The sequence below is a fragment of the Marmota marmota genome, unplaced genomic scaffold (genome assembly GCF_001458135.2).
Source record: "Marmota marmota marmota unplaced genomic scaffold, marMar, whole genome shotgun sequence".
Classification (NCBI taxonomy): Eukaryota; Metazoa; Chordata; class Mammalia; order Rodentia; family Sciuridae; genus Marmota; species Marmota marmota.
This window is the reverse complement of record NW_026000005.1, coordinates 35,466,982-35,479,318: the sequence shown is the minus strand read 5'-3', so window position 1 is coordinate 35,479,318 and position 12,337 is coordinate 35,466,982. Positions and strand designations below refer to the sequence as shown.

The 12,337-nt window shown below is 46.2% G+C and overlaps 1 protein-coding gene and 1 pseudogene across 2 annotated transcripts; one reads left to right on the top strand and one right to left on the bottom strand.

Moving 5' to 3' along the window:
* Window positions 1-564: 564 nt before the first annotated feature.
* LOC107138477 lies at window positions 565-1,812 on the bottom strand (annotated as a pseudogene). Its single transcript, XR_001503002.2, has one exon. The product of XR_001503002.2 is annotated as a G protein-coupled receptor kinase 6-like (transcript).
* A 5,418-nt stretch (window positions 1,813-7,230) lies between these two features.
* Window positions 7,231-11,224, top strand: Cxcr1 (C-X-C motif chemokine receptor 1). The gene is made up of 2 exons (XM_015481364.2): window positions 7,231-7,337; window positions 8,932-11,224. The coding sequence occupies exon 2, from the start codon at window positions 8,940-8,942 to the stop codon at window positions 10,011-10,013; it is 1,074 nt and encodes a 357-aa protein (XP_015336850.1). The 5' UTR covers window positions 7,231-7,337; window positions 8,932-8,939; the 3' UTR covers window positions 10,014-11,224.
* Window positions 11,225-12,337: the final 1,113 nt, after the last annotated feature.

Genomic DNA, 12,337 nt, shown 5'->3' with positions numbered 1-12,337 from the left:
CTCCCCATGGGCACACACAGGGAGGGCGGATTATTGCTGGGCACGTGTGTCTGTTGTTATGAAGAGATTCTGGAATGATGGAGGTTTGGCCAGGGACACCCCACACCCTCCTATGGTCTGAGCTGGAGCATTTCTGAAGAGGTGTCTTCAGGACAGGGCCCAGCATAAGAGACAAAGTGCCCTGGGAGCTGGAAGGCAGAGAAAGACCCATCTGGGACAACCTGGGCAGTGGACTGATGGGTCTCATGGTCAGCCCAATCTCTGGTCACACTTTGGCACAGGCCTAGGGGACACTGAAGCCCCAGATCCAGCTCTAGCAAGTACTTAGAAGGGACAGTATTGGGTCTGAAATGGTGGTGGCCTGAGCCCAGGACAGTGGGGGCAGGCACAACTGTCATTTGGAGGTTGGTGGTGGCCAGTGCAGTTTTTGCTGGGGACTCAAGGGCGTGGCCTGGCCCAGCCTCAGGTGATCTGAGCTGGGTCTGAGAAGCCTTGTTTGGCAGTGACTCCTCTGCCAGCTCCCAGCTCTCCTGACCAGGGCTGGCTGCACAGAGGAGCGGAAGCCAGGGTGCTGGTCTGGGGTGGGAATTAAGAGCGCTCTGGTTGTGATAGACACTCGTACAAATACATAAATACAGAAAGCCCCGAGCTCCGGAGAAGAGCTGAAGGGACGCACCTTTGTCCCAGGGACAGCCCAGTCCTTGCCAAACTCAGCCAGGCTAGGGGCTGAGGGGCAGAGAACACTGGTGACAGCTCCGGCTGTGTTCCCCAGGCCACGACTTGAGTGGACAATGGGGAAGACCACTGTGCAAAACTGTAAACAGCATTCAGAGTAGCTGCTACCGCCAATCGCCGGTGGGGGCCTCGGGCTGGGGACTAGAGGCGGGTGGGGAGTTCTTCCTGACTGTCGCTGCAGTAGTTCCCACAGCAATCCTGGCGTCTCTGCAGCAGTCCTTTCTTGGGGGGTGCAGGCGGCTGGCCTTTCCAGTCCTGGTCTGGAGGAACCGAGCCATCCAGCCCAAAAACATTCAGCTCCTGGAAGCACTCAGTCTCCACCATCTCGTTCTGCCAAGGGATGGGCACACTGCCAGTGGCAAACTTCTGGTAGAAATCCTGGCCGGTGGGCTCCAGCTCCACACCTTTAACTGTGGAGGATTGTTCAATATCCAGAACATCCTTGCAATAAAGAGCCTGGGGATCAGGCTTAAAGGGCCGTTCCAGCACGCCAGCTCCCAGCCGCTTCAAGTTCAGTTTCTTGAAAAGGGGGTGCTCCTTCACCTCTCAAGCGCCACCCCCACGACACCCTAGGGGCTCCGCAGGGTTTTTGCAGAGAAGCTGGGAGCAGAGTGAGCGGGCCTGCGGGGGGGAAAAGCGCTCAGGATACTCCTCAGGCACTCCCTTCACCAGCCGCTCCACCTCCTTCCGCTTGATCTTCTTTTCCTTTGCTGGAAGGGCGACTGGCCTGCGATCATCTCATACAGGAGGCAGCCTAATGCCCACCAGTCAGGGCTGAATGTGTACCGCTCATTCTTTACCACCTCTGGAGCCATGTAGCCCACGGTGCCCACCCGGCCTTTGATGGTCTGGCCTTCTGGTACATGCACAGCCAGTCCCAGGTCAGAGATGCGGATGTGGCCATGGTCATCCAGTAGGATGTTCTCTGGCTTCAGGTCCCTGTACACAATCTGCTCCCGGTGCAGGTCCTCCAGGCCACAGCAGATCTCAGCAGCGGAGAAGACAGCTCGCGCTTCAGGAAAGCCAGCCTGGCCCATGTGGTAGATGTGGAACTTGAGGTTGCCTCCATTCATCAGTGTCAGCTATTATAGTTTTTCATAGCACTAATTACAGTATTACGTTATTATTTTTTCATTACATTATTACTTTTAACAGAAGCACAGTTGTAAGGGTCCGGTGAAGCGTCGGAGAAAGAGACCACCAAGTGACCACTCATGCAATCGGCAGAAGGGGATTTATTGATCTAGCATGCTAGGGCTCCGTGCCCACTCAAGAAGGGAGAACAGCCCAGAGCCCAGAGCAGGGGTTGTGCAATGCTTCAGTACACTTTTTTGGGGAGGGCGGGACTTTACATACATCACAGTCTCCTTTAACAAATCATCATACACCGCGGGAAAGTCAAACAACAATTCTGAGACATGATTAGTTCATTCATTGGCGGGAACAGGTTGGGCGGGGGTGATAGGTCAGTTCTAAAGCGGGGTACACATTCAAACTGATTGGTTTGGGCCTTGAATGCCTACGTGACAAGCTGCACAGGATCTTGGGCTATAAGTCAACTAAATGGCCAGTAGGGCATTGTCTTAACTGCCTCAGGAATTTCAGGTTTTGCATGTAACATAGGAACTTAACAATACCCAGTCCTTTACATTTTAACTCAGGTCTTGCAGCTTAGAAACTTTACAATGCCCGGTCTTTTACACTTTAACTTTTACACTTTAACTTCAATTTTTTTTACCCTTACACAGTGTCCTGTTATATATTTTATAATATATATAAATATATAATATACATGTGAAATACATATGTTTATATATAAATATAAAAAATATATATGTATCTCCAGTGTTAATGTCTCTTGGAGGACATTGATGTCCTCACCAAGTTTTATCATCATAAACAACCCTGTGATAAACTTTTTCCTCCCTCCTGCCCTCTCTAATTCCTTCCCTTTCTCTCTCCTTCCTCTCCTCTTTTCCTTCCTCACCCTCTCCTACTTTCCCTTCTTTCTTTCCTTTCTCTTCTCACATTAAATAGAATTGCAGGGTCAAAGATCTGCATTTTTCCTGTTTTTGAATCTTATTCCAACAGGACTGTGGGGGGTTGTGTATCAAGACAGCTAGAAGTAACCGAACACTTATTGTCTATTAAGCACTTTATTAACACATTGATCCTCATCCCAATCCAATGAATAAACTCCTACTTGTTATATTTATTGTTAAATCTGACAGTACAAATGGGGTACAGTGTTATAATTTGATACATGTATACAGCATGCAGTGATCAAATTGGGGTAATTAACATTTCCTTCTTTCTAAACATTTACAAAATTTCTGATTAACATGTAATATTGTACTTATTTATGTAGTACTGTGTGATATTTCAATACATGTATACAATATGAACTGATCAAATTAGGGTCATTGACATTCTCATCTCCTTTCTCTGCATTTGGAGCCTTCAACTTCCTCTCCTCTGGTGATTCATAAAAATATCCAATAGATTCTAACAGTAGTCACCCCATGGAGCTTTTATCCCCATTTTATAGATAAGAAAATTGAGGTTCAGAGGAAGCATCTCAGCTGCCCAAGGGACAGAACTGGGCCTTGCATCTGGTGGTTTGGTTCTAAGTCCATCATCACAGCAGCTTTGGGAATCAAGTATGATCATCTCCATTTTTGCAGATAAGGATGTTTTGATACATGTCAACAAACTTGTCCAAGATCACCAACCCATAACGTAGAGTCAGCATTTGCATCATGGTGTGTCTGGCTCCAAAGCAGGCCTTTTGGGGTCCTTTGTGGGGATTTCTGAATCTGTTCAGGAGGGGTCCCTCAGGTGGGTCCTCAGGGGTCCACTTTTCAAGGTCCTTCCCCAGCTTCCACGGTGCTTGGCAGTCAGGACTAGGAGGTCTGCAGCTGGCCAGGGCCATGCTCAGCCAGGTGCTGCACGCTCCTTTCTGTCCCCTGACTCACTGATATTCCTTCCCCCTCCGTCTCATCCCCCATCACTCTGATTTCCAACTCTCTCAGTTGGGAGTGGTTTTAGTTGCAGGTTACAGAAATCTCAACTTGAATAGGTCTTAACAATAAAGAGAATTTACTGGCTCATGTGACTGATTTGTACAGAAAGAAGATGGCCCTGGGTCATGGTTTGTTCAGGATCTTGGCCCCATTTCTCAGCTCTGCCTTCCTCTGTGTGTGCTGGTTTTGGTCCTTGGACTGTTTTCCCATTTATGGTATTGAGTTGCTGCCTGCTACAAGGTGACAAACTTGCTTTTCCACCAGCAGTGAACAAACATGCTGACCTTTGCTCGGATTGACTCATCTGAGGTCACACGCCCTCTGAAGCTGTCTCTGTGATGATGGGAATGTCTTAGGGAGAGGGAAGAGATCCCTTTCCCCCACTCTTTCCTCCACTGAGATCTTCAGAGATAAGTGGATTCTTTTGGAGGATTGTGAAGGGATGTTTTTATGGGCATCAGAGCTGACACAGGGACAAAAATGATGTCTTTACAGCCACACTCTGCTGCTTACACCATCTTGTGTAAAGCTCTCCATATTTCTTTTTTTTTTTTTTATTGGTCGTTCAAAACATTACAAANCTATTGTGAATTGTGCTGCTATGATCATTGATGTGGAAGCTCTCCATATTTCAAACAGAGTGGTAAAGAACAGTAGCATCTCAGAAAGACCCCCAAATTTTGACAGTTGACTGGCATCTGGGCTGCACCTATCAAAGGTCATCTTTGTGGCACAAAGTGCTCTCTTAGGATGGAAAAATGCTTTCCCATTAGGAACAAAATGGCTCAGTGTAAGAGGAAAATGAAATGCAGAAGATGTGTTGGGTGGGCGAGATTTGCTGGAATCTTTTCAAGTGTGTAGAATTTTGTTCCAAGCTTATCTTTATGCGCATTTCTGCCTCCTCTCATGAGACGCTCTTTCCTACCAAGAAGTGAAAGATTTTTTTTCTACCCTTGTCCTCCAGCTCTGTCTTCTGGTAGAGACCTGAGCAATCACTATTGTCACCACCATGCTCATCCTGAGGGGCTGTTTTGCCTTTATTCCCAGGCTCCAGGGGAGACCAGAGCTTTCCCTAGGTCCTCTGGATTCATCGAAACAGATGGGCATGGTGAACTGATTTGACCAAGGGCTTAGAAAAAGCAGAAGGGAACTGTACACAAAGAAGAACTTCTAAGTGGGGCTTACTCATAACTGCTCTTGACTGTCATCTTTCTCAATGGGTCTCTTGCTGTCCAGCAACTTCTGCCCCCTTGTGGCAAAACCTCAATTTCTCCATTGCCTCCACTTGTTTTCTTTTTAAAAAATTTTTCTTTTTGTATATGGTGTGTAATTCCACATCATATATGACCCCATCACATTGTTTTTAGATATATGTGACAACAGAGTCTATTTTGACATATTATGCATACATGGAGTATGACCCATTCCAATTAAGATCCCATTCTTGTGGTAATACATAATGTGGAGTTACTGATTGTGTTTTCATTTAGGAGCAAAGGCTATGTTCAGTTTATTCTACTTCACGATAGCCAAGCTATGGAACCAACCAAGGTGCCCTTCAACAGATGAATGGATAAAGAACATGTAATATATATATATATATAGTGTATGTGTGTGTGTGTGTGTGTGTGTGTTGGGGGGTGGTACCAGAGATGGAACTCAGGGGCTCTCAACCACTGAGCTACATCCCATCCCTATTTTGTATTTTATTTAGAGACAGGGTCTCACTGAGTTGCTTTAGTGCCTCACTGTTGTTCAGGCTGGCTTTGACCTTGAGATCCTCCTGCCTTAGTCTCCCCAGCCAATAGGATTACAGGCATGCGTTACCACCCCACGGCTCCTTTTTATATTTTATTTAGGGACATGGTGTCACTGAGTTGCTTTAGTTCCTCACTGTTGCTGAGGCTGGCTTTGAACCTGTGATCCTCCTGCCTCATCCTCTAGAGCCACTGGGATTACAGGCATGTGCCATCTTGCCTGGCTATCCACTTGTTCATGAGTTCACATAGATAGATGTTTTTGCAGTCTAGGTCCCATGGTCTCTTTCTTCCATGTCCTGAGTCACTATATGTGCACAGTTATGTGCATATGTGCATAGCTAGGCAAGCACTCTACAACTGAAGCATATCTTCAGCCTGAAGTCACTATTTTCTGCCCCAGGAGCTTCCTTTTCCCTAGTTGATTAATAGGGTACATCCTCTCCCTTCCAGAACTACCCCAACTTTGAGTCCTTTCAGATCTAGTCATCATATCCCAATAGTCCTGCATCAGTAAAAGCAGGGTATGAGTAACTCCAGGGCAATTGTCTCCTTACACTTCCTGCCATGTTTATAAATGTGAAAAGAACCCAGAAAGAGGACAATTTAGCTTAAAAAGTATGCTTGCCAGTGGCAGAAGTGGAGGCACCATCTGCACGATAAATTTGGCGTTTACGGGAAGGGCAGGATTTACACTTATACTATGTAGATTGGGACTATCTTTAGACAAAAGAGGAGGCTGGGCAGGGTCACTGCAGCCAGACCAGCTAGCTGTGTGGAAAGGAAGCTTTTATACAGACTTCAGGTGTGAGGGTGTGACCCTAAGTGATAGATGCTCCGGCTCATGCTGGTGACCCATGCTCTCTAAGATCAGAGACCGCAATCATTTCTTCCACAGCCATTGGCTGAGCTCTTGCTATATTTCCTGGAAGAGGTTCTAAGGATGAGTTGGAGAAGGTCCTTGCATTCTAACAGCTCACCAAGTAGGGGAGAATCCTGGCTTGCCAACACGTGAAGACAGTACAGTAGGGTTCCTGTTAGAGTAGTGATTTAAGTGCTAGAGGACTAAAGCCTGAGGACAGCCATCAGCCATTGGGGGCAGCTCAGCTAAGTTCCCAGAGAATCCATCCTTCATTATGGAGAGAGGAGCAGCAATGAAATGGAGCCCAAACCTTCCATAGATGATTGGCCCCACCACAGTGGTCTCCATGCTATCCAGCAGCCTCCCCAATGGCCTGTGACCCCAGCCCCAGAGCGATGGGAACCAACAAATCATTGACAGCAGCTGTGGAAAAGAGTGGGGTTGGTTCCATTCCAAAACTCCACCAGGCCACACCAAAGAAGTCTACTATGCAAGTAGGAATTCAGTGTAGTCCTCTGCCTCCTTCCCACCAACTGGCCCCAAATCCCTCCTAGGGGGTGAACTCCTTCTGAGCCTCTGCTGTAAAAATAAAAAACCTTTTGTCTTTATGTTTGTCAGGAACATTGATGATCTACTAGGAAATTTGGGAATAAACCAATAGAACTAAATTCAAGAAATGGAAGGCAATAATAAGTGTTCATCCACAGAGTGGAGAATTCAGATAACAGACCTTAACTCCAGCCCCGTACACAGGAACCTCTGGAGTTTCTGATGTGCTGGAATTCTGTGACTTAATCTTGTTCCCCAAATGCAGACATGGGTGGGGCTCAGGAGGGAGGTGTGGTTTGATGTGGTTTCTCTATTTCCCTTTATTCATCCGTTTCCTTCCAAATGTTAAGTCACTGTTGTCTTCTCTGAGTTACAGGCTCCTGCCTTGGTTGTTCCTGGCTGGTACCTCAGGTAAGAATCTGCCTATTTGTTCAGGACTTTCTTTGGGCTAGGGAGGCTTGGTTTGACTTTATTGTAGAATATCCATTTATTTCTCTGGAATCTGAGGATTTCTGTTACTTGGCTTCCCGCCTCCTCTCTGTGCCTTCGATTCAGTTCTGACCTTCTACTTGGTCATAGTGGGTGAGAAGGAGTCTCGTCCTTTCTCTGTACTCTTTGCCCTTTTATAGGGCAGAGGTCAACAGTTCCTCAATTGGATAGTCATTGGTTTGTCCTAAGACTATTATGACTCTGTCCTCTGTGAGAATGCGAATACTGGAAGGGAGAGAACATACTGAAATATAATGAACTTATCATAGAAACTTAGATGTGGTAGCAAAGGAGAGGTACCTTCTCTATCTCCCTCAATTTGCTGATGTGAAATGGAAATGCATAGGTGTAAAAGATCCCAGTCAAGGTCACAAAAGAGAAAGCCACTAGTGCAAGCTAACCTCGTTTCCAGTCTGATGAACTTCCAAAGGTTTTCAGACAGTTCTCTGGAGGGCCTGGAGCTGGGGAGGAGGTGGGGGTGGTGGGGACCGTCTTCATGGAGACAGCTGCACATGACCTCCTTGGCCTGCATTAGCAGCTCAGCTTTGATCTGTTTCACGTACTAGGCTTCTGGGAAGTTTCAACAAATTTTTTTACAATAAAAAAACGATTTGAAAGCTGCTGAATGATTCTGTGGATGTTTAAGAGATTGAGACGTTGTCCTCTCAAATGCTTAGACTTCCTTTAGACAGAAGACCAAGATATTTAATACTCATTTGAAGATAGGCTTAAAATAAGTGACAGCACCACACAACCATTCTGTGTGTGTGTTTTTTTTTTTTTAACTTTCAGTAGGGTATCCACTAGATTACATCAGATATTCAATATTTTATTGTGAAAGAGGATATTTTCCCAAGAATCATCTAATGTAATGTTCTGAGCACATTTAAAATAGGCAAGGCTAAGCTATGATGTAGGTTAGGTGTATTAAGTGCATTTTTGACTTATGATATTTTCAGCTAATGATTGATATAGTCCCATTGTAAGTTGAGGAGCATCCACATAGCATAATGCAATTTGATGCTGTCAGTTTCTTCTAGCAGATTTGTGAATTGAAGGCATAGGGAGGAGCACAGGAATTGGGAGCTCATAGGAGGAGAAATAAGGTAGAAAGGGACAACTGGATCGGGCTTGCATCCTGCCCTTTTGCAGAGTTCTGGCCTCTCCTGAGTGGGTAAGACCAGCCTGATTTCCCATCTGAATGCACACACATGGCAGAGGATGAAGGCTAAAGAGGGCAAGAGGTGGAGCTGCAGGTAGAGTTTCCCCAGTCCTCGGGCCAATCAAGTGCAAAGGTGTCTTCTCCAAGTTGGATCTTATCCCATGCTCACGCTGGGCCTCAGAGTATATGGAAGGTTGGTAACACTGGGTGGTCAAATTGGAGGTAAAGGGAATAATCTCGGGTTTCCAAACCATCAGAGAAGCAAAAATTGTCCTGATAAGTGTTCTCACATCCTTCATAAGAATCGCTTGAATATGAATTACTAAATCTCATTTCTTCTAACTTTTCAACTAGGTCAAACCATGTCTGAAATCAAAGAAGGCATGTGGAATATCTCTGATCTGTGGACATTCTTTGAGTATGATTTCAATTTCACTGGCATGCCACCTCTGGGTGAAGAGTACAGCCCCTGTAGCCTGGACACTGAGATGCTTAACAAGCGTGTTGTGGTAGTCATCTATGCTGTGGTGTTCCTGCTGAGCTTGCTGGGAAACTCCCTGGTGATACTGGTCATCTTATACAGTCGGGTCAACCGTTCAGTCACCGATGTCTACCTGCTGAATCTAGCCATGGCCGATCTGCTCTTTGCTCTGACCTTGCCCATCTGGGCGGCTGCTAAGGAGAAGGGTTGGATTTTTGGCACACCCCTGTGCAAGATGGTCTCACTCCTGAAGGAAGTGAACTTCTACAGTGGTATTCTACTACTGGCCTGCATCAGCATGGACCGATATCTGGCCGTTGTCCATGCCACACGTACACTGACCAAGAAGCGCCACTTGGTCAAGTTCATATGTCTGGGCATCTGGGGATTCTCTTTGATTCTGTCCCTGCCCTTCTTCATCTTCCGCCAGGCCTTTAGTCCTACCAATTCCAGCCCAGTCTGCTATGAGTTCCTGGGTAATGATACAGCAAAATGGCGGATGGTGTCGCGGATCCTGCCCCAGACCTTTGGCTTTGTCATACCACTGCTCATCATGCTGTTATGCTATGGCTTCACCCTGCGCACCCTGTTTAAGGCCCACATGGGGCAGAAGCACCGGGCCATGAGGGTCATCTTTGCTGTTGTGCTGGTCTTCCTGCTCTGCTGGCTGCCTTACAACCTGGTCTTGGTTGCAGACACTCTCATGAGGACCCACTTAATAGAGGAGACCTGTGAGCGCCGCAATGACATTGACCGGGCCCTGGATGCTACAGAGATTTTGGGCTTCCTCCACACCTGCCTCAACCCCATCATTTATGCCTTCATTGGCCAAAATTTTCGCAATGGATTCCTTAAGATCCTGGCTACCCGTGGCCTGATCAGCAAAGAGTTCCTGACACGTCATCATGTTACCTCATACACTTCTTCCTCTATCACTGTCCCTTCAAACCTCTGAAAAGCATCAATGAAAGGATATGTCACCTTCATAAAGAAAGAATAACCCTCATCCCAAGGTTGTGTGGGGGGTAGCCTGGGTCCAGACAGATGTTATCTGGGTTTGCAGGGGAACTATAAAATGTGGGGAAGTTAGGGACTTTTGTCTTCAGGGCCCTCACCAGCCTTCTGAGGAAGTGCCAAGAGACCTCCAAGGACTAGCTTCAGGTTTCCATGGAAAGGAACCCCACCATTTCTGTTGAATTCTTGGATCTTTGACCCACTAACTGGATAATCAGCACTGTCACATGCATAGCCCCATCTGACATTGGAGCAAAACAAACAAGCAAGCAATCAGCAAACCAACAAACAAAAATGGGCTGAAACTGTTTGCTCCTATGGGCTGACTGTCTTGGTGACTCTCTGGAGCATCACCCCAACTGCTGAGTATGTTCCAGCCAGCCTGTTTGAGAACTCTGTGTCCTGTGCTCTGAGTTCATGCAACTCTTCCCTTTCTTTCTTTCTTTTTTTTTTTTTTTGGGGGGGGGGTGGCTACCAGGGATTGAACCCAGGGGCACTTATCTACTGAGCCACATCCCCAGCCCTGTTTATTTTTTATTTTAAGACAGGACCTTAAGTTGCTTAGGGCCTCACAAAATTGCTGAGGCTGGCTTTGAACTTGTGATGTTCCTGCCATAGCCTCCCAAGTCACTGGGATTACAGGCATATGTCACCACACCCGGCCACACAATTTTTTTCTATCTCCAGTATGTTGCAGTATCTTCTGGGGACATGGAAGCAGGTGCTGCTGAAACATCAAACCATCCTTGTGATGGAGACCTTGTGATGGAACAGGAAAGCATTCTTCCCTTAGGTATAGTAGGTGAACAGAGGGTGATTGGGAAGCCAGACCTATCGCAAGAGATGCCTCTTTACATCATGACCAACATCATAGACAGGACAATGTGCACATTGGGAATGTGCTGAGCCATGGATGGAACAAGACTAGCAGCTTGTTGCCCTCTTGGTGCTTCTAACCTGACACAGAGTCTCAGCAACCTCACAGATCCCCACACAGCGGTCAATCAGCTGGGTGCTAGCCATTTCCAATAAAATTTCTGTTTTGTGAAGTTAGCCAATCCTCAAAAAACAAATGCTGAATGTTTTCTCTGATATAAGGAGGCTGATTCATAGTGGGGTAGGTAGAGGGAGCATGGGAGGAATAGAGGAACTCTAGGGTAGAGGGGTGGGAGGGGAAGGGAGGGGGCAGGGGGTTAGAATTGATTGTAAATGTGATGGACATCATTACCCTAAGTACGTGTCTGAAGACACAAATTGGTGTGAATATACTTTGTATACCACCAGAGATATGAAAAATTGTGCTCTATGTGTAATATAAATTGTAATGCATTCCACTGTCAGATATAAAAAAATTAATAATAAAAAATATATATTTAAATTTCAGTTTTGTATTTGTGCCTGTGGGAATATCTTGGCTGTGATGTAGAGTAAAAGGTGTGAGTGATGTTACTGGTTGTTGCTACAGTAGAATGGGGGTATTACTCCCCCAAAAGTATCTCTTGAGACACAGACCCATTGTTCTCGCTCCCTGGGCTGAGGATCCCCTTGTCCTGAGCAAAAGAAAATGTACCTCCAGACAATCTCAGCTTCACCTCCACTTAAGCTTCATCCCCTGGGATCCCTCAAAAGCAATTTAGGACACCACACCAGGAAACAGAGACCAAGCTCAGCTCTCAAAATACATACCCCAATCCTGACTGTGTTAACTCACCCCTTTCCCAAATGCTTACATGGATGGAATAGCAGTTTATTCATAGTTTTACCTCTGTGAAGCGGGAATCATCTGTTTGTTCACTCTGTATCCCTGGTATCTGACATGCTGCTTGGAGCCCATTTACCTCTCGGTAAATATTTATTGAATGAATGAATAGGTGCTAAAAGGCCCAAGCTCATTTGCACACCATCTGCTCAGAGCACCTCTTATTGGTCCCCTCCTCTTCACCCTCCTGCTACCCTGGGTGAGTATTTCATCCCTTAAGTTTGCCTATGTGGTTTATCTTCATTCTGTTTTTATCTGTGTAAAAATGTTCTGAAGACATCGGGGCTCCTTTAATTGCTAATGGTAGAAACTCAACTCCAACCAGCTTAAGCAACACTGAGAATGCATTGGAATATGTGGCTTGGCGGGTATCAGATGGCTTGAGCTGGAGGTTCCCAGGTGGGCATTTAATAAAGGGTGAGACTGGGTCAAGGGTTGAGGTTGGAGTCAGAGATGAGGTGCAGGGATGGGTGGAGGTTGGGTTAAGGTGAAATGTCAGAGAAGGA

What these genes read in the sequence shown, in the direction of transcription:
- Cxcr1 (XM_015481364.2), top strand. Translation starts at nt 8,940, where the DNA reads ATGTCTGAAATCAAAGAAGGCATGTGGAATATCTCTGATCTGTGGACA.